This window comes from Hylobates moloch, unplaced genomic scaffold (assembly GCF_009828535.3).
Source record: "Hylobates moloch isolate HMO894 unplaced genomic scaffold, HMol_V3 SCAFFOLD_21, whole genome shotgun sequence".
Lineage (NCBI taxonomy): Eukaryota > Metazoa > Chordata > Mammalia > Primates > Hylobatidae > Hylobates > Hylobates moloch.
The window spans coordinates 13,476,063-13,503,351 of record NW_026652296.1 but is presented as its reverse complement, the minus strand read 5'-3'; the positions used below and the strand labels follow the sequence as shown (position 1 = coordinate 13,503,351).

At 45.6% G+C, this 27,289-nt stretch overlaps 1 protein-coding gene across 30 annotated transcripts in view; it reads right to left on the bottom strand.

The window, feature by feature from the left end:
* Positions 1–27,289, bottom strand: part of ZMYND8 (zinc finger MYND-type containing 8) — a 166,205-nt gene that overhangs the window by 81,512 nt on the left and 57,404 nt on the right. For 21 of the 30 annotated variants that reach the window (XM_058433169.1, XM_058433168.1, XM_032142858.2 and 18 more), the window contains 4 exons: positions 20,224–20,372; positions 8,558–8,776; positions 4,503–4,616; positions 1,741–1,833 (listed from right to left, as the gene is read on the bottom strand). In XM_058433169.1, coding sequence (XP_058289152.1) covers positions 1,741–1,833; positions 4,503–4,616; positions 8,558–8,776; positions 20,224–20,372 — 575 coding nt within the window. Of the gene's footprint in view, positions 1–1,740; positions 1,834–4,502; positions 4,617–8,557; positions 8,777–20,223; positions 20,373–27,289 lie in introns of those variants that run through there. The other 9 variants (XM_032142869.2, XM_032142882.2, XM_032142886.2 and 6 more) reach the window with 2 other exon arrangements.

Sequence of the window (27,289 nt, the reverse complement as noted above, 5' to 3'; positions counted from 1 at the left end):
CCCACATAATTTTTGTAGCAGTCATTTGCCAAATCAATTAGTGTTCTTCTACTCATTTCCCAAGAGGCTTCTTTTTAACCTACAACACACCGACTAAAGAATGCTTTTATTTTTGAGATCTATAACCCTAGAAAAATGAACTCTTCGAATTTATCACAGTAACTGGAATTTTCTCATCTTATAGTAGCTGTCATTTATCATGCAGCTTCTTCCAATAAACAGGGTAGTTTATTTATTCACTTTTTTTTTTTGGAGGCAGAGTTTTGCTCTTATTGCCCAGGTTGGAGTGCAATGGTGCAAGCTCGGCTCACTGCAACCTCCGCCTCCCGGGTTCAAGCAATTCCCCTGCCTCAGCCTCCTGAGTAGCTGGCATTACAGGCATGTGCTACCATGCCCAGCTCATTTTGTATTTTTAGTAGAGACAGGGTTTCTCCACGTTAATCAGGCTGGTCTCGAACTCCTGACCTCAGGTGATCCGCCTGCCTCGGCCTCCCAAACTGCTGGGATTACAGGCTTGAGCCACCACACCCAGCCAAACAGGACATTTCATATATTTCTACGTCATTTATTATTAGTCATATGGTCTCACACAAACCTCACAATAATTTAATGAAGTACTTATTATCATACTCATTTTACAGAAAGGCAAACTGAGATACAGTAATGTTAAGGAACGTATCTAAAATTCCACAGCTCTAAACTTAATATAAAGTTAGGTTTCCAACTCCATCTCTTTTGAATGCCTCCTTTTTCCACCACACCATGAAGGTATGTGCAATTTCCTAAAAACAGACTGGATTTATGGTTTGGGAGTTATCAGGGAAGACCATATGAAGCAATGTTTCTTCCTCGTGGATGCATTTAACTGCCCATATTTTGCTGCAAACAGTTTGAAAATCAGCAACAGAATGATATGCACAATCTACAGTGTTCCAAGTGTAATTTTCAGCATGGAATTTCAGCATGAACTTTTAAAACCTTCAGGCATTCAAGAAAAAACCTAATCAGAGGCCGGGCGCGGTGGCTCACGCTTGTAATCCCAGCACTTTGGGAGGCCGAGGCGGGCGGATCACGAGGTCAGGAGATCGAGACCACGGTGAAACCCTGTCTCTACTAAAAATACAAAAAAATTAGCCGGGCGTGGTGGCGGGCGCCTGTAGTCCCAGCTACTCGGAGAGGCTGAGGCAGGAGAATGGCGTGAACCCGGGAGGCGGAGCTTGCAGTGAGCCGAGATTGCGCCACTGCACTCCAGCCTGGGCGACAGAGCGAGACTCCGTCTCAAAAAAAAAAAAAAAAAAAGAAAAAACCTAATCAGTAGAGTAAGTCAAATTCTAAGAAGCCTCATCTTTATTGCTAATCTGGAGGCTTCCCAGACACTTAATTTTCTCTTCTTCCTTCCTGCTGCTCTCATTAGCACCTCCGAAAGAAAGAGGAGGTAACGCTCAACTCAATCAAATCACTAACTCTTAGAAGCTATGGCTTTTGCAGGTAAAAAGCTAGAATCACCGCGAAAGTATTACGGAGGAATTTCAACATTCCACAGCAATCTTGGAAGAATGTTACAAAGGAAAGACGTTAGAGAATCAAGAGTTCTTCTATCCAAATAAAGGAGCAATGAAAATGTAGAGAAACAATTTAAGATTGTTATGTCCAACTTGTGATAGAGCATGGCAGTGAGGGAAGAGCCTTAGGAGTCTCAACTGTGGGCTAGAATGGTGAGGTTCTTTGACGGAGGCCAACCTTTTCCAATGTACAAAGGTCCATTGGATGGAAGATGTATTCCGCATAGTCAGGGTGCTGTTCCAATGGAACGGGCTTCTGGAATGCATCTGTCTATAAAAGAGAAGATATGCAGAGGAACGAACCCATCATTACTATGGAAAACCAAGCATTAATGCTAACAAAAGGCTTGAAAACTGGAGACAACTTTTCAGATAATATAGTTCTAAAGGTTTCCATGAAGGATGACCTTGGGGAGCTCCAAATTGATCTACCTTCTAATTCTGCCTGGTTATTGATAATTATGAGCCCAATTGTGATCCGATTTTATTCTTGGTTTTCAATACACACTCCAGAAACAGATCCTGTCCTCTTACATTAAGATTGACAATTACAATACGCACTCTAAGTTAAAAAGACGCTTTAACGAAATCAGCAACTTTCTCCCCTGACTGATTTCACGTTCAATGATTTACTTGAGAAATTAATGCCTTCTTCAATTTTTATTCTTGGTTTTTAATTCTATGGGGCTGACAAGTCTACATGACTCATTCTTTTTGTAAATAGTCATTAGCACATATAATTTAGCCTATGAAAATCGAAGGTAATTCCTTGCCACACTCAACATAAAAATTATACCATAGCAAAAAAAAAAAAAAAAATTGTGCAAACCAAACTAAGGCTACACCTTTTGCTTCCACTGATTGAGATTTTGTTTAAAAGAGCCCAATTTGTTAAAGGTTCTCAATTGAAGGGTATTCAATCAGCATGCTGTAAATTTTTTTATCATCTCTTCAAAATTTCAGAATATAATCTCAAAGCAAAAGCTTCTTTTTTTCACAGATATAAAACCACAGTGATTAGCCCCAAGAATTTAAATTTAGCACCAAGAATCTACATTTCTGTACAGTACTCTCAGGAGTTGTACAAAGGGTCACCACTAGCCCCTATGGTGCCTTTGTGCAAATCAGGTAGGGGGCACCACGTCCGCAAGTTTCTCTTCATCTGTAGGGGCCAGGCGCCGTGACTCATGCCTGTGATCCCAGCACTTTGGGAGGCTGAGGCAGGAGGATCATTTAAGGCCAGATGTTCAAGACCAGCCTGGGCAACATAGCGAGACCCTGTCATTACAAAAAATAGTAATAAAAAAGTTAGCTGGGTGTGGCGTTGTGTCCATCTATAGTTCCAGCTACTTGAGATGCTGAGGTAGGAGGATCGCCTGAGCCCAGGAGGTTGACGCTGCAGTAAGCTATGATTGCGCTCCAGCCTGGGCAACAAAGCAACAGTCTGCCTCCAAAAAAAAGAAAGGAAGGAAGGGAGGGAGACAGGGAGGGAGGGAGGGACAAGGAAAGAAGGAAGGAAGGAAGGGAGGGAGGGAGGGAGGGAGGGAGGGAAAATATTCATCTATAGAAAAAATGTCATAATATGCTTATTATATTGTCAAAATAATATTATCTTCAAAAACAAGTTATTTTTCTGCCATTTTCCTGAAAAGTATTGTGATAAATATACAAACTACAGTGGCTATGGTATGACCTGGAATTCACTGGTGAGGCACCACTGTGAGGTACACAACTGGCCAGCCCTGCCCCGACATGCAGATTTTCCTCAAGGGGCAAAGGCTGTATATCAAATCCCATCTCAAAATTGAAGGAACTAACCAAATTCTCACCCTCTGCAGAAAAGTCACTGGTTGAGTTTTCCTTGAAGGTTCCATCATCAGATCTGGGACATAAATAAACTGTGTTGTGCTCAGCTTCCTCATTGAAATGGATTTTCCTAACTCCCATGGGAAGGAGCACAAAGCTCCCCTTGCTGGGTGTTGTAGGAGGTTTCACTTTGCAACCAGTCAGAATTTTCAATCCCCCTCAACGTTTTACTATGTCATTGCCCAATTGATAGGGTTTGGCCCTGTGTCCCCACCCAACCTCATCTCGAATTTTAATCCCTATATGTCAAGGGAGGAGCCTGGTGGGAGGGGACTGGATTATGGGGGTGGTTTCTCCCATCCTGTTCTCGTGATAGTGAGTGAGTTCTCACAAGATCTTGTAGTTTAAAAGTGTTTGGCGCTTCCCACCCCCCCTTCTCCTGCTGCAATGTAAGACGTGCCTTGCTTGCCCTTCGCCTTCCACCATCATTTTAAGTTTCCTGAGGGCTCCCCAGCCATGCAGAACTGTGAGTCAATAAAACCTCTTTTCTGGCGAGCCACAGTGGCTCATGCCTGTAATCCCACCACTTTGGGAGGCCGAGGCTGGAGGATCACTTGAGGTCAGGAGTTTGAGACCAGCCTGGCCAACATGGTAAAACCCCGTCTCTACTAAAAATACAAAAAAAAAAAAAAAAAAAAATAGCTGGTGCAGTGGCAGGAGCCTATAATCCCAGCTACTGGGGAGGCAGAGGCACGAGAATCACTTGAACCTGGGAGGCGGAGGTTGCAGTGAGCCAACATCACACCACCGCACTCCAGCCTGGGTGACAGAGCAACTCTCCATCTAAAAAAAAAAAAAAACCTCTTTTCTTCATAAATTACTCAGTCTCAGGTAATATCTTTACAACAGTGTGAAAACAGACTAATGTACCAATTAAACACCTTTGGGACATACAGTGCTTACTACTACAGAGAATTAACTGAATGGCATCATACCTCATGTGTGATTTACACATACTTGAATTTGGGGACGCAAGGAGGCCCAAAGAATACCTAAAAAGCTAAGCTATTAACAGAACAAAACATATGTCATTACGTTCATTTACACTTATACCAAGAGGAACTTTCTTCTTACCCCTGGCTGTTTCATTTTCTGAATGGCAAACTTGAGCAGGTAGGATAACTGTTCAATGGTGAGCATTGTCATGGCTTTACTCTGGGTCTCGATGCATTCTGCAACTGTAATTTTCTACAAGTCAAAGTCATACACAAACGTCCGGTTAGAAAAAAGAAATTACCATCCATGTACTGATTTCTATTTTTTCAGTCAACTGACAAGACAAAAAGCAATTCTCATCCAAATGAGACTTGTTGTTTCACTTAGCAGACTCCTGGAACAAAACGTACCAGATCAGTGGGTAACTATTAAAAAGCATATCAATTTATTTCCTTATCAGGAAGCATTTTTAGCGCAGGAAGACAACATGATCTGAGAAAAGATGTGGGTAAACAGGGGCCTGAAAAATCATCATTATTATAACCTTTAGGTTTCAAGAATGGGATATGAAAGCAAAGGCCAGGTGGGCATGGTGGCTCACGCCTGTAATCCCAGCACTTGGGAAGGCTGAGGTGGATGGATTGCTTGAGCCCCGGTGTTGGAGACCAGCCTGGCAGCATGATGAAACTCCATCTCTACAAAAAATAGAAAAACTAGCCAGGCATGGTGGCACACGTCTGTAGTCCCAGCTACTTGGGAGGCTGAGGTGAGAGGATGGCTTGAGCCTGGGAGGCGGAGGCTGCAGTGAGCCATGATTGCGTCACTGCACTGTAGCCTGGGTGACAGAGAAAGACCCTGTCTCAAAAATATATATGTATAAAAAAAGAAAGTACAGGCCACGGATGATTTCAGGGTGATTACTTCACAGGATGGATACTTATCAACCATTTATCCTGATCCTCTTAAGGTTCTGGGCTGCCATTCAGGAAACTGACAAGGCATTAATTCAATGACATCACTGATGGAAAGGGACAGACTTCCCTGCAGAAAGATTACAAGGGAAAGCAGTGGACTAATAATACATATGACTTCATTGTCCATCTCCCTTACTTTGAACCCACCTAAGGCACTGTGTCAAAGTACACAAGGAGCACAACCTAACCTAACTGTCTATCTCCATGGGCAATAGATATCAGCTCCTAAGGGAAATTCCCATCAAAGAAGAGACCCAAAGGAACGTCTGAAACCAGATTCTGCTATGTAAATCTGGTACTATATCTTAAGGCTTCAGAATCCTTATGTAGCAGCAACAACAAAAATAGCAAATTCTGATCATGTCAGGAAACACTCTTTAACCATCTGTGTAGGGAGAGCTGAGAAAAGTTTTCTCCAATTAATTTGGATTCAGTTTCCATTTTTCACATCTCTGGGGCCTCCAAAAGGAACTCTCAGATGTGTCTCGTTGGTTGTCGAGGAAAAGGCCAACACAAGAGTCACTCAGAAGCTGAAAACAGTGCATGACGCACGCATCTATTTGCTTAGCTACCACAGCCTCCAACGTTCAGTCTTCCCAGTTGACTGCCGTAACAACTCATCCCTGGAAGAAATTCAGGGCCCCAAATCTTAGACGCAGAGCACCTGTTTGTTTCATTCTGGTTTGTTTCCAGGTAACTTATCCATGGCAAACACTTGGGCCGCCTGCCCAACTATCATTCATTCCCTCTCACCCCCAACTCCTTCTTCCTGGCTGGCAGTGCCTAGTTCCCACAACACAAAAAGCACCACATATGCAATTTTCAAGGCTTTTTTGTATAAGGACTGGTGACGCAATACTGACCAATGAGCCCAGGGGCAAATCAGCTGGGGGATGACAGACAAAATCTTTCTGTTTGATAAAAAGAGATGCAAGGAAAGACACCCTCCTTTTGGGAGAATTTTTGTCTATCCACACATAATACCTGAACCCTAGCAGTCAACTTATGGCCATGGAGAACATGTCACCTCAACAATGAGATGGAAAGAGTCTGGCTCTGAATAAACTCTGGCCTGGCCCTGCCTCTAGGTTCCGATGATAATAAATCCATATTGTTTCAGCCCCCTTCTATCAGGAACTAGTGCTTGCATTAACAACTATATTTTGTTGGCTGGGCATAGTGGCTCACACCTGTAATCCCAACAATTTGGGAGGTCAAGGTGGGAGGCTCGCTTGAGCCTAGGAGTTCAAGACCAGCCTAAGTAACATAGCAAGACCCTGTCTCTACAAAAAAACTTAGTAAGTAGCTAGGTGTGGTGGTGTGTACCTGTGGTCCCAGGTACTCAGGAGGCTCAGGTGGGAGGATCGCTTGAGCCCAGGTGGTCAGGGCTGCAGTGAGCATGATCTCGTTACTGCACTCCAGCCTGGGCAACAGAACAAGACCATGTCTCAAATAAAAATAAAAGAACTATTATTTGCAGCAAAAGCATCCTATCAGAGCTGCTGTCATCTTTGCAATATCATTAAACAATTGGGAAAAGCTGGCCAAGACTAAAGAAAATTGGTGAAGGTTCCAGATCCCATGACAAATGTAGTAGAATGAGGTCAGCCTCTGCGTGCAGAGGAGGGCGCCGCTGTACAATGCAAACCCTACATATTTCTCCATCTAGAGTAACCCAAAGAGAATGGCAGCCGCCTTTTGCCATATTAGAGAGGACACCATTACAATATCATCGTCATCATATTGATTTCATGTCTACTTTCTTTTTGTGTATTTCTTATTTTTCTCCTCTCCCTACACAAAAGTATGACAGACACTGTCCTATAGCTTTTTTCCCTACTAAAGACATCTGGATGATCTTTCCATTTCACACATAGAAAGCTTCCACATTTGAGATCAAACTCCAATGTACCTTTTTTTTTCTTTTTTTGAGACATGTTCTTGCTTTATTGCCCAGGATAGAATGCAGTGGCATGATTACAGCTCACTGCAGCCTCAACCATCTCGGCTCAAGTGATCCTCCAAGCTCACCCTCCCAAGTAGCTGGGACTACAGGCACATACCACCATGCCTGGCTAATTTCTTTAAACTTTCTGTAGAGATGGGGGTCTCCCTATGTTGCCCAGACAGGTCTTGAACTCCTGGGATCAAGCAATTCTCCTGCCTCGGCCTCCCAAAGTGCTGGGATTACAGTCATGAGCCACCACGCTCAGGCTCCAATGTATCTTTGAATCCAAGAGACATTCCACATTAAATAATTGTGGAAATGACATTTTTATTTTCAGCAATTCAAAAAAAATACCAGAGTTAGGGGTCTCCAAGAATAGGAGCCACCTCCGAACAGTGGAAACCCTAATAGCTGGCTTAATAAAGGGTGCCTGGGCTTTGCTACATAGGAGGCATACGCACTGCCCTGACTAGGCCCATGAACTGCTGCCTCCTGCCATCTGCCTGGAAGGTGTCCCCCAAATGGCTGCATGGCTCACTCCTCTCCTTCATCAAGTCTTTCTCAAATTTTAGTGAGGCTTTCCCAGACCACCACATTCAAAACGAAAACAGCTTGCCCCACCTTGGACCTCCTATTCCCATCCTGAATTTGTTTTCTTCACAGCACTTTTCTTTTAACTCATTATATGGAACTTGATTTATTTTGGTTTTTGTCCTTTTCTGCTGGAAAAAAAAAAATGGTTCATGCCTGTTTTTGTGCACTGTCAAATCCCCAGCACCTAATAGGCACTCAAGAAATACTTGTTGCACAAAAGAAAGCATCAGACGGCCACCACAGGGAACATGCAACCAAACGTGGTCTTCTCAGCTTGGCTACTGCTGATGATTCGATGATGCGTCAGGCAACAACATCCAAGACGGAGAAAACAGCAGGAGATCTTTTCAAAATGTGTGAGCCATTCATGATTTGGGAGTTAATTTTCAAAAAGTTCATCACAGAAGATGCAGAGACGACGACTACAGATCTCCAAGGAATCCAAGGTCTCATGAGAAATTAGAAATAATATTCCGTGCAATTGTCTTTCCAAGAGCTGCAGTACTGCAGCCACTGCCGGTGTTGGTCAAGAAGGGGGTGACCAGGATAGAACAGGTGGAAAGCAAGAAATTTCTCTTTTCCATCTATCTGGATTATTTGTAAATTTAAAAATAAAAGGAAGAAAGAGAAAGGAGAGGAAACGAGGCAGGTAATGCATTCATTCATCAGGAACTAACCTCACATTCAGGACAAAACCAGTCCCCCTCTGGTTCCGATGTCAGTCTCAGACACTTAGCGTGATAAACCCGGGGACAGAGCTCACAGCAAAGGACTTGGCCTTCCCGGTGACAAACCCAGCAGTAGAAATCATTCCGTCCATCCTGCGGTACAACATCAACAGGGTCTGTGGTGAGTGGCTGCTTCATATAGTAAAACGGACCATGTCTTAGTTCTGACTGAAATGTAGGCAAGAAAGACAGGTTTGGTTTCAAAACAAATGTGCATTCTCAAAAGGAATTTGAACAAGTACATCAATAACAACAAAAGAAAATTACAGCATTTCACAAATTCATTAAAAAGCTAAACTAATCTTAGGTTATTCTACTAAATACATAATTAGCAAGTTGTTAAAATTATGAAGATTTTTCTGTTTTCTATTTTAAGAGGCCACGATTAAAAGCTGGTATCTAAGAGCTACAAGGCAGCCCTAGCAGAATGGCACATTGCCTATAACCCAGATCTACCTAGGTTCACATTTTAACTCTACCATTAACCAGGTGCATGACCTTGGACAAGTCTCTTAACCTCTCACCTTCAATTTTCTCATCTGTAAAATGGAGATGATAATGCCTAACACTTCATGGTACTGTGTTGCTATTAAATGGGGTGATATGTATGCCTGTTTATCAAAATGCCACCATACTAACAATGCTAATGTGGTTGGAAGCCCAACTTATGGAAGTCCCAATTTACAAAGCCAATAAAAGCATAGTAGTTTGCCCTGGGATTCTTTAAATGGAAGACATCTAGAGAATAGATCAATAGGGTTTGAGTCACCAAAAAATGATTGTCTAATTTTTTTTTCTTTTTCTTTTTTTTTAGAGACGGAGTCTCGCTCTGTTGCCCAGGCTAGAGTGCAGTGGCGCAATCCTGGCTCCACTGCAACCTCTGCCTCCCGGGTTCAAGCCATTCTCCTGCCTCAGCCTCCTGAGTAGCTGGGACTACAGGCGTGTGCCACCATGCCCGGCTAATTTTCATATTTTTAGTAGAGATGGGGTTTCACCATGTTAGCCAGGCTGGTCTCGATCTCCTGACCTCGTGATCTGCCCGCCTCAGCCTCCCAAAGTGCTGGGATTACAGGCGTGAGCCACTGCACCCGGCCAGTTATCTAATTTTTAAGTTTACCCCCAATACATAAAGCATTTATGAGCCAACAAGAGGCTTCCTAAAGCCATAATTCTTGAACATGGTAGGTCCTTGTTTTTGCTAGGGAGCCATATCTCTTATTTGACATCAGCAATGGCAGAAAGATGAGATGGGTGGCCAACTCACAGGAGGTCGACCTCTTCCTGGTAAATTATGGAATATTATGGTATATTATGGAACCCAGCAAAGCCACACTTGAACACAAAAACTCACTCAGGAGAAACTCATAATGAAAATGTCTATCAGAAACAAATACGAAATCCTATTTAGGAAGTACACGTGTAAGTCCAGTGGGAAGGTTCAAAAAGACCTGGTAACTAGCTATGTGACCTTAAGAAAGTGACTCAACCCACTTTGAGCCTTAATTCCCTGGCAATAAAACCATGGAGAATAGTTTAGCCACAACCATATTCCCTACCCTCGAATAAATCTCACTGTATAACACATTTATTTTCTGTCCTTCAGTAAAACATGATGGTTTCCTCCATAAGTATCTTCTATGTTGGTGAGATCCTGCATACTTTTTGATGATACTACGAATGGGGATTTACTAAATGGTTATCACTGACACACAGAAATGCTGTCAGATTTCTAATACCGACCTCATATATAGACAGTTCCAATAGTTTATTGATTGAAAATCATATTACTCTAAGTAACATCAGTTTTGTCTTTTCCTATCAAATACTTTAACATTACTTTTCTTTTTAATGGCTAGGACCTCCAAAATAATGTGCAAGAGTTGCCAAGAAGGCAGGCACCCATATCTTGTTTCCAGATTTATTATGAGTTTTTGTTTAGTATTTGACACAGGGTCTTGCTCTGTCGCCCAGGCTGGAGTGCAGTGGCATGATCTCGGCTCACTGCAACCTCCACCTCTGAGGCTCCGGTAATCCTCCAGCCTCAACCTCCCAAGTAGCTGGGACTACAGGTAAGCGCCACCATGCACAACTAATTTTGTGTGTGTGTGTGGTTTTGTTTTTGTTTTTGTTTTTTGTGTTTTTTTTGTAGAGACAGGGTTTCACCATGTTACCCAGGCTGGTATTAAGAGGTTTTACTGTTCCCAAATGCCTGGTATTTCCACAATCCTTGATGAAGAGCCTTGTAGATGCTTGTTTAGCAGACCTTTGTAAACCAATGTTTCTAAGCCTCTCTATTCTCATTTCTGCAAAGTAAGTAGCTAATACTTATAAATGTGATTGCATAATTCTTTTTTTTTTTGAGATGATGTTTCACTCTTGTTGCCCAGGATAGAGTGCAATGGCGTGATCTCGGCTCACTGCAACCTCTGCCTCCCAGGTTCAAGCGATTCTCCTGCCTCGGCCTCCCGAGTAAGTGGGATAACAGGCTCCCACCACCACGCCCAGGTAATTTTTTGTATTTTTAGTAGAGACAGGGTTTCACCATGTTGGCCAGGATGGTCTCGAACTCCTGACCTCAGGTGATCTGTCCATCTCTGCCTCCCAAAGTGCTGGGATTACAGGTGTTAGCCACTGCTCCCAGCCGCATAATTCTTTAGCCCAGTTATTTCCCTGTGTCAGATCAACTTTTAAGATAGAGCTCTACTTGGTTTCCAGAGAATATCACTGCTACAATATTTTTTTCATGTTACATTTTCAGTATGCCGTTGCACACACCATCTTCATTTTATCCTGACAACCACCCAGAAAGGTACTAAGAGCACTCCCTAATGAGAAAATCAGAAATCAAAAATGCTCCAAAATCCCTAAGTTTTTGAGCACTAACATGAAGCCACAAGTGACCTCTTGTGATGAGTCACATATATTATTTAAAATATTGTATAAAATTACCTTCAGGCTATGTGTATAAGGTATGTGATATGGTTTGGCTGTGTCCCCACCCAAGTCTCATCTTGAATTGTAATTCCCATAATCCCCCTGTGTCATGGGAGGTACCCAGTGGGAGGTAACTGAATCATGGAAGTGGTTACCTCCATCATGTTCTGGTGATAGTAAGTTCTCACAACATCTGATGGTTCTATAGGAGCTTTTTCCCCTCTTCGCTCTGCACTTCTTGAAGCAGCCATGTAAAGAAGGACATGTTTGCTTCCCCTCCCCACCTTGATTGTAAGTTTACTGAGGCCTCCCCAGCCATGCTGAACTGTGAGTCAATTAAACTGCTTTCCTTTATACATTACTCAGTCTCGGGTATGTCTTTATTAGCAGCATGAGAACAAACTAATACAGTATGTATGAAACATAAATGAATTTTATGTTTAGGCCAGGCGCAGTGGCTCACACCTGTAACGTCAGCACTTTGGGAGGCCGAGGTGGGTGGATCACCTGAGGTCAGGAGGTCCAGACCAGCCTAGGCAACATGGTGAAACTCCATCTCTACAAAAAATACAAAAATTAGCTGGGCATGGTAGCACATGCCTGCTACTCAGGAGGCTGAGGCAGGACAATCACTTCAACCCAGGAGATTGCAGTGAGCCAAGATTATGCCACTGCACTCCAGCCTGAGCGACAGAGTGAGACATCATCTCAAAAAAATATGTATTTAGGCTTGGGTCCCATCCCCGAGACATCTCACTATGTATATGCAAATATTCCAAATTAAAAAATAAAAAAATAGAAAATAAAAAACACTTCTGGTCCCAAGCACGAATAAGGGATTCTCAACCCATACTAGTCTTACTTGACGTGTAGAAAAACTTGGTTACTTGGTTAAAGAGATTTATCTGACCTTGGAGCCCAGAGCAAAGACTCAAACCTGGGTCTCCCAGCACACTCTCTCTTCCCTACAGCCCTCATAAGACAATGCTGAATCCAGGAGAGTGTGTGTTGACTTAGAGACCCCCGTCAGAGAACATTATCTGTAATGCAAACTAAGTTCAGATTAATGCACAAAGCTAGAGGGAAAAAGCATCTGAAAAATAAGATGACTACCAAAAACCTGACAGAAGGGGACACGAACAGCATCCAGAGCACAGGCTCTCAATCTTGGTACTGGTGACACTGGGGACCAGAAAAGTCTTTGTTGTGGGAGACGTCCTGTGCATTGCAGGGCAGGTAGAAGCATAATACCTGGCTAGACTCCAGTAATACTCTAACACTCTCACACACATAAAATTAGGACAACCAAAAATGTCTCCAGACTTTGCCCAATGTCCCTTGGAGGGCAAAACTGTCCCTAGCTGAGAACCACTAATGTAGAGGGTCTGCTCTCTGCCTAGGAAAATGGTTGCTTTGAATTTATTGTAGGGGTATGGGGGTGCTAAAGAGGAGATGGGGGAGGAGCAGCAGGAAGGCGAAGACAGGGCGGGGAATTCCTGTTGAAAGATGAACTATATACATACCAAGCAAGCAGAACTATTTCCCTTTTTTCTTTTTCTTTTTTTTTTAGAACTATTTCTACCCTGAGTGGGGTCTTCTAGAATGCTACTGTGGTTTTTGTAAGATAACAGTAAGCCGTATTTTCAGTATCTGACTTCTTTTCAATAAGTTAATAATAGGATAGGAAGAGTTGTTAAGAAGCTAGAAGAATCGGCTGGCACAGTGGCTCACGCCTGTAATCCCAGCACTTTTGGGAGGCCAAGGCAGGTGGATCACCTGAGGTCAGAGACCAGCCTGGCCAACATGGCGAAACCCCGTCTCTACTAAAACTATAGGTGGGTGCCTGTAGTCCAGCTACTCAGGAGGCTGAGGCAGGAAGAAGTGCTTGAACCCGGGAGGTGGAGGTTGTGGTGAGCCAAGATCGCACCATTGCACTCCAGCCTGTGCAACAGAGTGAGACTCTGTCTCAAAAAAAAAAACAGAAGCTGGAAGAATCACATATGACTGCATATCTCCCTAACCAGCAACTCAAATCCTCTCTGTCTGATAGTAGCCGAGGTACTGATCCTTCAAAATTAAGTTTCTCCTGGTGCTCCCCTCCCAACCCCACCACCCCCGGGCTGGGGCTGGCTGCCCCTAGGAGGATCCCGAGGACTGCCTGGCTGCTCCGTACTCTTTTCAGAAGATTTTCTCCTTTCCTGAAACAGCAGCAGTTGCTGAGAGCTAGATGCCTGGTTAATCTCCTTATCAATCAGATATTTTCCTTATCTGCTGCTTGTAAGTGTTTCCTGTACCATAAAAATAATCCGGTAACAAATATGGAACCTTTTAAAAAGGGAAAGCAAATCATTTCTGAGATATGATTTTTCTCCCCTACATGTATAATGTGTGTTACCAGTCTGATAACTAGGGAAACAGGTTGCAACCTGTGTTATCATGGAATATTTGCAGGTTATTACAGGATACTGCAGGAGAGAAAATATTCTTATTTCCCTGCTTCCATAGGCTGGCTAACAAGAAAGCAGAAAAGGCCCTGTCTATTTGCTTCTGGAATACCTTCAATGATACCAGGAGCTGGCAAACTTTTCCTATAAAGGCTTCTATAAGGATAGTAAATACTTGAGGCTTTGCAGGCCATAAGGCCTCTATTGCAAATACTCAATTTGGCCACTGTAGTGCAAAAGCACGCACAGACAGTACATACACGAATGACTGCAGCTGTGTGCCAATAAAACTTTATAAACACAGGCTTCAGGCAGCATCTGGCCCACAGGCTGTAGTTGTAGACACCTGGTCTACATAAACCAGAGTATGGGTGCTCTGGCTGTGTGTAAACACAAGGTCCATGTGTGGACGATGAGGACCATAGACTCCAGTTCCTACAGAGGCCACACAGGGAACATACCTGAGTGAAAAAAACCGTAGCTTCACCTCTCACTCTCCTACATCTGGTAAAAGCATGAATACTGCGAAGTATGTAAGAAAAAACCACCTAGCCCTGGAGCATGGGGATGCACTGGCATTCAACCTCGCAGTGGGGGAGACAGCAGGGCTGGGCAGAGCTCAGACCCATCTTACAGAGGCAGCCCCCACTCAGCTCCAGTGATCCAGGGAGTTGGGCAGACGCAAACTCCTAGCGTTGCCTGAGCTTAGGGAGAAACTGGCAATCCCTGCACTCCCCTGAACTGTCTCAACTGTTAATACACTGTCTCAGCCCAACAAAAGACTTCTGTGGGCCTAGTGCAGTGGTTCACACCTGTAATCCCAGCAATTTGGGAGAATGAGGTGGGAGAATAGCTTGAGCCCAGGAGTTCGCGACCAGCCTGGGCAACAAGACCCTATCTCTACAAAAAGTTAAAAAAAAAAAAAAATTAGCCAGGCATGTTGGGGCACACCTGTAGACCCAGCTACTTGGGAGGCTGAGGTGGGAGGATTGCTTGAGCCCAGGAGGTCAAGGCTGTAGTGAGCCACAATGACACCACTGTACTCCAGCCTGGACAACAGAGCAAAGCCCTGCCTCTTTTTTTTTTCTTTTTTTTTTTTTTCCTGAGACAGAGTCTCACTCTGTCACCCAGGCTGTAGTGCAGTGGTGAGATATTGGTTCACTACAACCTCCGAGGTTCAAGCCATTCTCATGTCTCAGCCTCCCGAGTAGCTGGGATTACAGGTGTGCACAATCATGGCTGGCTAATTTTTGTATTTTTAGTAGAGATGAGGTTTCACCATGTTGTCCAGGCCTCAGGTGATCCGCCCACCTTAGCCTCCCAAAGTGCTGGGATTACAGGCATGAGCCACCAGGCCTAGGCCTGCAAAGCCTTGTCTCTTTAAAAAAAAAGAAAAGAAACAAAAGACTTCTGTGAAATGTCCCAGTTTTTAGGGCAACATGTGGGCCCAAGAAAATAAGTACTAGCCACTCATTCATGATATGTAGACACCCTGTCCTCAGAGAAGGTGAAGAGGGGCCCCATCATTTCTTTGCTATATTTGATCAAAGATACACCTAAGGCCATTCTGTACAAATCTGCTGGCACATTATTTCTCAATCCTTTAATGCAAGGGAAAAAAAACAAAATACCTCCCAAAAGGACGTTTGAACTCAAATGTGTCAGAACTAAAGAGCAGAGTGGTACTTATCTGTAAAGACCCTGACGTCATTTTGGGCAAGGCATTTCTTGCCCCATATACTACAGGACATCCATTTAGCAACCTGACCCTTCTCCACAAAACGCCGAGAGCATCTTCCCAGGCATTCTCAAACCTTCCTAAGGGGTGAAAACACCGGACCAAAGGTCTTTAGAAAATGCATGGTAAACCTTAGGATGCTTTTAAACCCTGAAAATAAAATGTGTTTTAAAGCTCTTCTTTAAACTTTTGGTTCAGCGCGGTGGTTCATACCTGTAATCCCAACACTTTGGGAGGTTGAAGCAGGAGAATCACTTCAGCCCAGGAGTTCGAGACCAACCTGGGCAAGAAAGAAAGTGAGACCCCATCTCTATAACAAAATCAAAAAACTAGCTGACATGTGCCAATAGTCCCAGCTACTTGGGAGGCTGAGGGAAGAGAATTGCTTGAGCCGGAGAGGTCGAGGCTGCAGAGCCGGGGAGGTTGAGGTTGCACTAAGCTGTGATCATGTCACTGCACTCCAGCCTGGGCAGCAGAGTGAGACCCTATCTCAAAAACTAAAAATAAAAATAAATTTCTCTAAAATGAATTCCTAATATATGATAAATGGGTGGAATAGGGACCAAACTTAAAACTCATCCCATATTTCTACATGGTAATAAAACATCTCTACCAAAAATGGAAATATATGGATTATTTGCCTTTTTTTTGAGACAGTGTCTCACTCTGTCGCCCAGGCTGCAGTGCAGTGACACGATCTCAGCTCACTGCAACCGCTGCCTCCCAGGTTCAAGAGATTCTCCTGCCTCAGCCTCCCAAGTAGTTGGGATTACAATCCTGAGCCACCACGCCCAGCCTATTTGCTCTTTATGAGGTGAGAATGGCTTTCTTTCTAGAACAATGGAACAAAGAAGAGAAACTAAAGTGAAGAAAAAGAAGAAGACCGTGGAGAATCTTCACATATGCCAAAGTCAAAAGAACATGGAAAGAAATTCAGAGGTGGATGAAATGAGCAGAGCAGGCTGAGTATGAGACGACAGGGAAGGGTGGGGAGTGTGGCAAACAAGCAAGCACAGGCCTGTGTCTAAAGGGGCAGGCTTGACTCAGCTCCAGCTGTTGCTAGATTTTGCTGAGTGCTATGGTCTGAATGCTTATGTGCCTCCCAAATTTCTGTGTTGACATTCTAACCCCAAGGTGATGGCATTAGAGAAGTGGGGCCTTGAGAGGTGATCAGGGCCCTGCCCTCATGAATGGGATTAATGCCCTTATAAAAACGGACCCCAGAACTTGGCCAGGGGCGGTGGCTCATGCCTATAATACCAGCACTTTGGGAGGCCGAGGCGTGTGGATTACCTGAGGTCAGGAGTTTGACAGCAGCCTGGCCAACATGGTGAAACCCCATCTCTACTAAAAAAAAAAAAAAAAAAAAAATTAGCCAGGTGTGGTGGCGCATGCCTGTAATCCCAGCTACTCAGGAGGCTGAGGCAGAAGAATCGCTTGAACCCAGGAGGTGGAGGTTGCAGTGAGCTAAGACTGTGCCACTGCACTCCAGCCTGGGCAACGAGAGAGAAACTCTGTCTCAAAACATAAATAAATAAAAAATAAATAAATAAATAAAGGGACCCCGGAGAGCCCAGGTATTCAGGAGGCTGAGGCAGGAGGATAACTTGAGTGTCCAGCTTGAGCAATATAGCAAGACCCCATAGGCCGGGCACAGTGGCTCATGCCTGAGGTCGGGAGTTCAAGACCAGCCTGGCCAGCATGGTGAAACCCCATCTCTACAAAAAATACAAAAATTAGCTGGGTGTGGTGGCAGGCACCTATAATCCCAGCTATGTGGAGGCTGAGACACAAGAATCTCTTGAACCTGGGAGGTAGAGATTGCAGAGAGCCAAGATCGCGCCATTGCACTCCACCCTCAGCAATAAGAGTGAAATTCCGTCTCAAATAAATAAATAAGGCCAGGTGCAGTGGCTCATGCCTGTAATCCCATCACTTTGGGAGGCTGAGGCAGGTGAATCACAAGGTCAGGAGTTCGAGACCAGCCTGGCCAAAATGGCAAAACCCCATCTCTACTAAAAATAAAAAAATTAACTGGGCGCAGTGGCGGGTGCCTGTGATCCCAGCTACTCAGGAGGCTGAGGCAGGAGAATCACTTGAACCTGAGAGGTGGAGGTTGCAGTGAGCTGAGATCACACCACTGCACTCCAGCCTGGGTGACAGAGCAAGACTCTGTCTCAAAAAAAAAAAAAAAAAAAAAATTGAAAAACTCAGTTCCTCAGTCACTTGCCATTTTCAAGTACTGAAGAACCACATCATGTGACCTGTGGCTACCATCTTGGACGTGATTTTTTTTTTTTTTTTTTTTGAGACAGAGTCTTGCTCTGTTGCCCAGGCTGGAGTGCAATGATGTGATCTCAGCTCACTGCAACCTCCACCTCCCAGGTTCAAGCGATTCTCGTGCCTCAGCCTCCTGAGTAGCTGGGATTACAGGCATGCACCACCATGCCCGGCTAATTTTTTGTATTTTTAGTAGGGACAGCGTTTTTGCCACATTGGCCAGGCTGGTCTCGAACTCCTGACCTCAGGCGATCCATTTGCCTCGGCCTCCCAAAGTGCTGGGATTACAGGCATGAGCCATCGCGCCTGGCCAGACATGAGCATTTTTACAGGAATTGTCTATTTCATATATAGATTGTATGATTATTTTACTTAGCAGAGAAACTGACTTTATGTTTCATTTTTAATACTACTATTTATGGCATTTAGCTCAATGTTCACAACTCTGTGAAATTCGTGGTAATAGTATCTTTCATGCGCGTTTCATGTGCGTCCGTGTGAAGAGACCACCAAACAGGCTTTGTGTGAGCATCATGGCTGTTTATTTCACCCGGGTGCAGGTGGGCTGAGTCCGAAAAGAGAGTCAGCGAAGGGAGATAAGGGTGGGGCCGTTTTATAGGATTTGGGTAGATAAAGGAAAATTACAGTCAAAGGGGGGTTGTTCTCTGGCGGGCAGAGTCGGGGTCACAAGGTACTCAGTGGGGGAGCTTTTGAGCCAGGATGAGCCAGGAAAAGGAATTTCACAAGACAATGTCATCAGTTAAGGCAGGAACCGGCCATCTGGATGTGTACGTGCAGGTCACAGGGGATATGATGGCTTAGCTTGGGCTCAGAGGCCTGACAGTATCATTATCCCCATTTCAGTAGATGAGAAAACTAGGCACAAAAGAGGTTAACTTGCCCACAGCCACACAGCAAAAGCAGGGTTGGCATTTCACTATGTAATTTTGAGAGTGAAAATAGATTCATGCTCAGAAACACACACCTCTCACAGGCCTGGGTATTTAACCATTGCTAGGTCTCCTTCCATGAAAGCGACAATCTTGTTTAATTCAACTTTCCATCCCCAGGGCCCACTCCTCTACTCAATAATGCACAAAGTGGATGAATGCATCCCTAGGAACCACTGCTGAAGAACAAGTGGCATCAGAACCAATGGGACACTGTTTCCTTCATGCTATGAGATCCGACCTCAGTCCAGGGGGATAGATACAATCCACCAGTAAGTCCACTAAAGTGCCTCTCCATTTTTGTAATCTGAAGAGTATCTAGCCTGCCCCAGAGAATTCTAAAGCTAGAAGGTCCCTCAGAAAAGATCCAAACGGTGAACGGATTTTTCCTAGCTAGCTGACTGGTGCTAGATGCCAAGCGAGGGTGGGCTCTGGAAAGAATCCTGTGTGCTTCCATGAAAAGGAACTGTGACCAATTACCTAAGCCTGCCCCTGGCAATGCCTCTTACCAGAGAACTAAACCCTTAATTTTTTTTTTTTTCTGAGATAGAGTCTGGCTCTGTCACCAGGCTGGAGTGCAGTGGCACGATCTCGGCTCACTGCAACCTCCGCCTCCCAGGTTCAAGCGATTCTCCTGCCTCAGCCTCCCGAGTAGCTAGGACTACAGGCGCATGCCACCACAGCCAGCTAATTTTTTTTGTATTTTTAGTAAAGGCGGGGTTTCACCAGGTTGGCCAGGATGGTCTCAATCTCTTGACCTCATGATCGACCCGCCTCGGCCTCCCAAAGTGCTGGGGTTACAGGCATGAGTCACCAGGCCCAGCCTCTAAACCCTTCATTTTACAGATGAGAAAACTGAGGCCAGAAGGGAACTTGCCTCAGCCAAGCAACCGTTTCCAGACAGAGCTGAGAACTAGTCCTATGGGCATGGACCAGGAGGGGAAAACTCCTCAGGCCACGTGGGGAAAACAGTCCTAAAAGCATGAAAAAAAAACTAATACAAGGAAACGCCCCAAACCCTAAAGAATTATATACCCTCATCTCATCTGGGTCCCTGCTCTGTCCCCAAAACAGATCTGAAAACCCACTGGAAATTTCTACACAGGCCCATTTTGAGACACCTTTTTTTTGTCCAAGGCAAGACAGCCAGCACAAGGCAGCTAGCTAAATGCCAAGAAAGCCGGCGCTTACAAGGACCCAAAGAGGCTCAGCGCTACTAGCTGGCCTCTGTCCCGCCAGTGAGGACACCGTTCCCAGCGGCTGCTTTACCTGCTCCTTATTGTTACTGTTCAGTAAGCCAGGTTTCTTTTTCTTTTTAATGGGGCTTGTTGATGTGTCCTGCGGCGAGTGGCCATTGGAAGAATGTGGAGGGCTGGGGAACTTTCTTTTCTGGGCTGCTCTCTCTGCAGAGCCAGGATCTGAAAGAGATACAGGACCACAGGTTTTAAAGCAGTCAGGGAGGCCTGGGCCCCACAGGGAGGAGGTGTGGAGGAACAGAGTGTGGGAACAGAGTGCATTCTGTCCCCCAACTCCCGAAGCCACTTCAGTGTTCTTCCTCCCAGAATATACGTGCCCCCTTCTTTGCTGTCTGCCTCAACAGTCTGACAAGTATTTCTTTGACCTATGTAACATTTTTGTAAAATCTTAAGTTTGTTGCCAAGATACAAAAATTAGGAAATTTCACGTAATAACCTAGATTTTTCACTTTTCTTAAAAAAACAGATTAGGAGGGCCGGGCATGGTGGCTCATGCCTGTAATCCCAGCACTTTGGGAGGCCAAAGTGGGCAGATCACAAGGTCAAGAGTTCAAGACCAGCCTGGCCAACACGGTGAAACCCCATCTCTACTAAGAGTACAAAAATTAGCTGGGTGTGGTGGCACATGCCTTTAATCCCAGCTACTCGGGAGGCTGAGGCAGGAGAACTGCCTGAACCCGGGAGGCGGAGGTTTCAGTGAGCCAAGATTGCGCCACTGCACTCCAGCCTGGGGGACAGGGCAAGCCTCCAACGTGAAAAAAAAAAACCAAACAGATTAGGACCTGCAGGCCCCTATAGCACCAGATACAGCTGAGTAACAGCTACCCCACTTTTAGATGGAAACATGTGCAATCGCCATTCTTCCCCACTACGTCCCTGCTAATGAGACCGAGGCCAACCTGCCAAGAGTCATCACACAGGGACCAGTATTGTTCTTACCCCAAAGAAATACGACTTCTCCATGCCCATGCCTGATTGCAAAAGCAGGAAACCAAAGAAGATAGACCAGGAAGGCCATACTTCAAGGAAATGAAGGCACACATTCTCCTTTGTGGAAAACAACATCATTTATTCGTGTTTAATAGGCTATGAACTGTAACTGTGTGAAAAGAACATACCCCACCCACCGGGAAGTTCTCGTGGCCCCACTGCCACTGGGCCTCCTGTTTGAAACCCTCCTCCAAAAAGAGCAATACAAATTACATCCTTGTGGATTCTCACCAGCCCCACTCTTGTTCATGTACCCCTTGTTTTCATCTTTCAGCATCTCATTTAAACACATGTACACTTCAGCCAGGCACTGTGGCTCACACCTGTAAACCCCAGCACCTTGGGAGGCCAAGGCAGGTGGATCACCTGAGGTCACAAGATCAAGACCAGCCTGGCCAACATGGTAAAACCATGTTAATGAGATCAAGACCAGCTGGGCCAACATGGTAAAACCAGTCCTCTGTTTGCAGACCTTTGTTTCAAGTGATTTGGGTATAGCCCACAGTGCTGCAATGCAGTCATCTTGCCTTTGTTCCTTTTCCACTGTATTTGTAGAATGTGTTTCTAGAGGAGATTGTTGGGTCAAAGGCTAAGTGGAGAAGAAGTTTTTACGAACAATGGCGGGAGGTCATGAGATCAAGACCAGCCTGGCCAACAAGGTAAAACCCTGTCTCTACTAAAAATACAAAAAAAATTAGCTGGGTGTGGTGGCACACACCTGTAATCCCAGCTACTTGGGAGACTGAGGCAGGAGAATCGCTTGAACCTGGGAGGCAGAGGTTGCAGTGAGCCGAGATCATACCACTGCACTCAAGCCTGGGTGACAAAAGTGAGACTCTGTCTCAAAAATAATAATAAAAATACATAAACACATGTACACTTCCACTACCATCCATTCAATCTTCACCTCCAAGGACTTGAATCCACTCCATGCCCAATGGTGGTCTTCTTAACTTAGGGACGACGTAATGACACAGCCTGGTGCACCTGACATCCTGAGGAATGAAAGCTACGAATACCACAAGAGGGGTGAGCTGTGCCAAGACCATAGGGGGATGGGGTGGGATGGGATGTGAAATCCGGAAAGACGTCAATGACCAAAGATGCTCCTGCCCCAGTTTTACCACTCAGCACGTAGGCTGCATGGTGCATCTGTCTCCCTGTCTGCAGGAGGGTCACTGGCAGCAGATTAACAGCATCCAGTGTGGTCCACGCAAGGCCTCCTAGTGGTTGACTTTCGTGAAAAGGCAAAGTATCTTCCAATAGATTCACAAAGGAAGACAATGAACACTTTCCCAAAACCCAGCCCACAGGATGGAACTCTCCAGCCTCACTGTGCACGCTTCTGGACAATCCTGAACAAATATTCAGGGTGCCGCGTGGAGACCTAGTCATGAGTGGAAATTAAATGCTAGCAACAGGTACCTTGAGGGTGAACAGACCTGAGAGTCCAGAGATCAAACCGCAGACATCAAAAGGGAGGACCAGAGAGCCCAAAGCGCCGGACCAAAGGCACACAGCAGCTAGTTAGTGGGAAAACTCACGAAAGAAACGCAGAGGTCAGCCTAGCCAACATGGTGAAACCCCGTACTTTTGTACTAAAAATATAAAAATTAGCTAGGCATGGTAGCGCACACCCATAATCCCAGCTACTTGGGAGGCTGGGGCAGGATAATCACTTGAACCCGGGAGTCAGAGGTTGCTGTGAGTGGAGATCATGCCGCTGCACTCCAGTCTGGGAGACAGAGCGAGACTCCATCTCAAAAAAAAAAAAAAAAAAAAAAAAGGGAGAAGTGCAGCCCGGGGTGAGCACATTCCCCCAGAGAAACCTCCCCTCCCTCCCACATGGGTCCTCACCCGACTCTCGCCACTGTTCCTGAAAACTTTTTCTCCACTTGGCCTTTGACCCAACAATCTCCTCTAGAAACACATTCTACAAACATAGTGGAAAAGGAGCAAAGGCAAGATGACTGCACTGCAGCACTGTGGGCTGTACCCAAAGCACTTGAAACAAACGTCTGCAAACAGAGGACTGCTCTAAGATTACAGTCACATGGCCAGACACGGCGCTCACACCTGTAATCCCAGCGCTTTGAGAGGCCGAGGGGGAAGGATTGCTTGAGCCCAGGAGTTTGAGGGTATTGTGAACTATCATCACGTCAGAGCCTGGGTAAAAAGGAGACAGACTGTCTCTGAAAAAAAAAAAAAAAATTTTTTTTAAGTTCTTTAAAAAGATTAAAAAACACCTGGGCAACATGGTGAAACCCCGTATCTACAAAAAATATAAAAATTAGGCTGGGGGCCGGATGCGGTGGCTCACGCCTGTAATCCCAGCACTTTGGGAGGCCGAGGCAAGCAAATCATCTGAGGTCAGGAGTTCGAGACCAGACTGGCCAACATGGTGAAACCCCATCTCTACTAAAAATACAAAAAACTAGCTGGGTGTGGTGGCACACGCCTATAGTCCCAGCTACTTGGGAAGCTGAGGCAGGATAATCGATTGAGCCCAGGAGGTTGCAGTGGGCCGAGATCTCACGACTGCACTCCAGCCTGAGCAACAGAGCGAGACCCGTCTCAAAAAAATAAGTAATAAATAAAGTGTATCTAGCACCATTAATGGACCAATATTCCTCCCAAAAAAAGATTTAATATACACATCAATGTTTGCATAAACCTAGAATATTCCTGGATGAACACAAAAGTACAACAAAGCTCAACTTGGGGACTACTGGTTGCCTTGGGAGGGGTGCCTGCAGGGAGTCCGGGGGAAGGGGAGTCCGGGGAAGGATTATTTTTCACTCTATACCCTTGTGTACTGTATTTATCATGTGCCTGGATGACGTTAGGAAAATAAAGAAAATTGGCCAGGCGCGGTGGCTCACGCCTGTAATCCTAGCACCTTGGGAGGCTGAGGCGAGCAGATCGCTTGAGGTCAGGAGTTCGTGACCAGACTGGTCAAAATGGTGAAATCCTGTCTCTACTAAAAATACAAAAATCAGCCAGGTGTGGTAGTGCGTGCCAGTAATCCCAACTACTAGGGAGGCTGAAGCAGGAGAATCACTTGGAGCCAGGAGGCAGAGGTTGCAGTGAGCCAAGATTGCACCACTGCACTCCCGCCTGGGCGAAAGAGAGAGACTCCATCTTTAAAAACAAAACAAAACAAAAGAATGCAAATTATCAGGCCCCACCGCAGATCTACAGAATCAGAAACTCTGGGGTAGGGCCCAGCAATCTGTTTTAATAAGTCCTCCCGAAGACTGGGCGGTACACTAGTTTGAGGAACGCTAGGGTATGTGTATGTGTTTAGGAGATGGGGTCTGAGTTCTCAACTCTACACAATCCTGTTCCACACTGGCAAGCCAGAGCCAACGGCCTCTACTTCCAGACATTATTTGAGGGGTTGGTTCAGGACTCAGGATAGAAGCTAAGCAAGGGGGCCAGGCTGGAGAATGAGGCTAAACAGGAAACAACCCCAGGCAAGTCTCCACCTCTCAGGGCCTCAGGGCCTCACCTGCAAAATGGGAAGAGATGGGGAGAAAGGGACTAGACTAGAAGTTCTTGTTTAGGGCCTGGTGCGGCGGCTCACGCCTGTAATCTCAGCACTTTGGGAGGCTGAGCCAGGTGGATCACGAGGTCAGGAGATCGAGACCATCCTGGGAAACCCCGTCTCTACTAAAAATACAAAAAATTAGCCGGGCGAGGTGGCGAGCACCTGTAGTCCCAGCTACGCAGGAGGCTGAGGCAGGAGAATGGCGTGAACTCGGGCGGCGGAGTCTGCAGTGAGCCGAGATCGCGCCACTGCACTCCAGCCTGGGTGAAAGAGCGAGACTCCTTCTCAAAAAAAAAAAAAAAAAAAAAAGAAATTCTTGTTTAAAGACCAGACAGTGCTCCAGGGACCCTTGAACAGGCCATCACTGTATACAGGAGTGCAATTTCTAGGGACATGGAGCCATAGCTTACTTCACCTTTGCAAAGATGTCCTCAGCTCCAATGATTAAAAACTTCAGGGCCCCCAGAGGATGTTAAAGTCCCTCTTCAACATTACTTAATTTAATGAGAAAGAGGGGGAAAAAATCACTAGAAATTAATATACTGGTAAGCGATTTAGAGTTGGCAAGGGACTATCACCCAAGCCCACCAGGAAACAAAGGGGGAAACTGAGGTTCTGCTCAGCAAGAGGTAGGGGGAGGTGGGTCCTAGCCCAAGGATGCCCACATCTGAGAGTATTCCAAACCTTCTAGTTTCAGTGAAACATAAAAACCCCAATTCTGTTTGCTGTTAGAAACACACCAATTCCCCCTGAAGTTGATGAGAGTTCAGTGACTATATCTAAGGGGTCGAAATTTGATAGGTTCCAAACAACAGACACATCAGTCAACAGCAGGGGATTTCAATGAAGGCTTGTAGGGAGAAGAATTAGGAAATGCCTGCTGGATTCAGTATCCTTCGGAGGGATGAGACAGCAGGGTGGCATTATGACTTAAATGCCCCCACTCCAGTGGGGGCTGGGCCTCTGCTGATGATGGACTGGGGGTGTACACCTCACTGTAGCCGTGGTAACCAGGCTCCATAAGGACCCTTTCCAGAAAGCTGAGTCAATTTTTTCTTCTTTAATGATTTAATTCTGACAAGGATGTATTGCCCAGCGCATTTCATCTATAAACTTGGAACAATGACAAACAGCCACTGTCGACTGAATCACTGGTTCACCTTGGATCTGAAAGACTTTTCTGCTGCCTTTTCTGAGGCAGTAGGACCTGTGACCCCACCGGGCTGGCTCACTCACAACCCTCTGCTTCCCACCCATCCCCCAAAAATGAGTGGTTCTGAATGAGTTAACGTGGGTGAGGGAGGAATGCAGCCATGTGGACAGGACAGAGCAGTGACTCAGGAAAACAGCTTGGCATGGAGCGGAAAGCAGCAGAATTTTCCTCTCCTTGCGACATTTTGCTGAAATTGTAACAATATGGGAAGGTCTACTGGGTATTAAGAACCAGGCATGAGGCCGGGCACGGTGGCTCACGCCTGTAATCCCAGCACTTTGGGAGGCCAAGATGGGCAGATCACAAGGTCAGGAGTTCGAGACCAGCCTGACCAACATGGTGAAACCCCGTCTCTACTAAAAATACAAAAATCAGCTGAATGTGATGGTGAGCACCTATAATCCCAGCTACTCAGGAGGCTGAGGCAGGAAAATTGCTTGAACCCAGGAGGCGGAGGGTGCAGTAAGCAGAGATCATGCCATTGTACTCTAGCCTGGGCAACAGAACGAGACTTTGTCTCAAAAAAAAAAAAAAGGAACAAAGCATGTGAGGAGATCCTTCCCAAGCAAGCCTGTGTCTTGTGATCCACCAGAAATCATCCTGGAGCTCAGCACTTCCTGGATGTCTTTGGATTTAAGGGGCATCTTAATTCAAGATAACTCAGGCTCATAGCTTTCCTCAGCCAAGAGTATGAAGAGCTAAGAGTTTCGGCCAGGTGTGGTGGCTCACGCCTATAATCCCAGCACTTTGGGAGGCCGAGGCAGGCAGATTGCCTGAGGTCAGGAGTTCAAGACCAGTCTGGCCAACATGGTGAAACCCCATCTCTACTAAAAATACAAAAAAAATAGCCAGGAGTGGTGGCGTGCGCCTGTAATCCCAGCTACTTGGGAGGCTGAGGCAGGAAAATTGCTTGAACTAGGGAGGTGGAAGATGCGGTGAGCTGAGTGAGATCACACCACTGCACTCCAGCCTGGGCAACAGAGCAAGACTCGGTCTCAAAAAAAAAAAAAAGCTAAGAGTTTCTTTTATTATATGCGACATTCTAGGCACTGTTCAAAATGCATTTCCTGTAGTTCCCACTAAGTCACCTGCCTGAGATCACAAAGCTACCAAGGAGCAGTGCTGGGATTTGAACCCAGGCAGTGAGACTCCGAGGGCCAGAGCAGTACTGAGATTTGAACCCAGGCAGTGGGAATCCGAGGGCCAGAGCAGTACTGGGATTTGAACCCAGGCGTGAGACTCCATGGGCCAGAGCAGTACTGGGATTTGAACCCAGGCAGTGGGACTCCGAGGGCCAGAGCAGTACTGGGATTTGAACCCAGGCAG